General features: G+C 54.7%; 1 protein-coding gene across 1 annotated transcript in view; it reads right to left on the bottom strand.

The window, feature by feature from the left end:
* LOC101848718 (ankyrin-3) overlaps positions 1-885 on the bottom strand; it is a gene marked incomplete in the record, with an annotated part of 25,443 nt that overhangs the window by 8,566 nt on the left and 15,992 nt on the right. The window contains 1 exon segment of the mRNA XM_013090815.2: positions 102-353. Coding sequence (XP_012946269.1) covers positions 102-353 — 252 coding nt within the window.

The raw sequence follows: 885 nt of genomic DNA, 5'->3' as shown, positions 1-885 counted from the left end.
CACCAGAGCACCCACCACGGAGTACACCAGAGCACCCACCACCCACCCACCAGGGAGTACACCAGAGCACCCACCACCCACCCACCACGGAGTACACGTACTTGACAAGTAAAGTTTGGTCTGGAGCCAAACTGGAGTAGAGTCTCCATGGCGACGGCCAGGTTGTGGTAGTCGTGGCGGTAGTCCTGGATGAACATGTTGGGCTGTGAGCTCTCCACACACTCACACTTGTCCCCAGGGTGCACCGCCTTCAGACCGATGTGCAGCATGCGACTCAGCGACGTCAGGCCCGGGCTGTTTAACAGGTGAGGGTCGGCGTTAAACTCCAGCAGTAGTCTGATGCCAGCCAGTACCTGAGAGACATGTGTTCAACAGGTGAGTCAACAGGTGAGTCGACAGGTGAGTAAACAGGTGAGTCATCAGGTGAGTCACCAGGTGAGTCATCAGGTGAGTCAACAAGTGAGTCAACAGGTGAGTCGACAGGTGAGTCAAGGGTGAGGGTGGGAGATGTGTGTTCAACAGGTGAGTCAACAGGTGAGTCAACAGGTGAGTCAACAGGTGAGTCGACAGGTGAGTCAACAGGTGAGTCGACAGGTGAGTCAACAGGTGAGTCATCAGGTGAGTCACCAGGTGAGTCATCAGGTGAGTCAACAAGTGAGTCAACAGGTGAGTCGACAGGTGAGTCAAGGGTGAGGGTGGGAGATGTGTGTTCAACAGGTGAGTCAACAGGTGAGTCAACAGGTGAGTCAACAGGTGAGTCAAGGGTGAGGGTGGGAGATGTGTGTTCAATAGGTGAGTCAACAGGTGAGTCGACAGGTGAGTCAACAGGTGAGGGTGGGCCAGATACGTAGAAGAGAACGACACAAGACCAGTGGACCAGATACG

The sequence above is a fragment of the Aplysia californica genome, unplaced genomic scaffold (genome assembly GCF_000002075.1).
Source record: "Aplysia californica isolate F4 #8 unplaced genomic scaffold, AplCal3.0 scaffold01549, whole genome shotgun sequence".
Lineage (NCBI taxonomy): Eukaryota > Metazoa > Mollusca > Gastropoda > Aplysiida > Aplysiidae > Aplysia > Aplysia californica.
The sequence above is the reverse complement of the archived record's forward strand: the minus strand, read 5'-3'. Positions and strand labels throughout refer to the sequence as shown.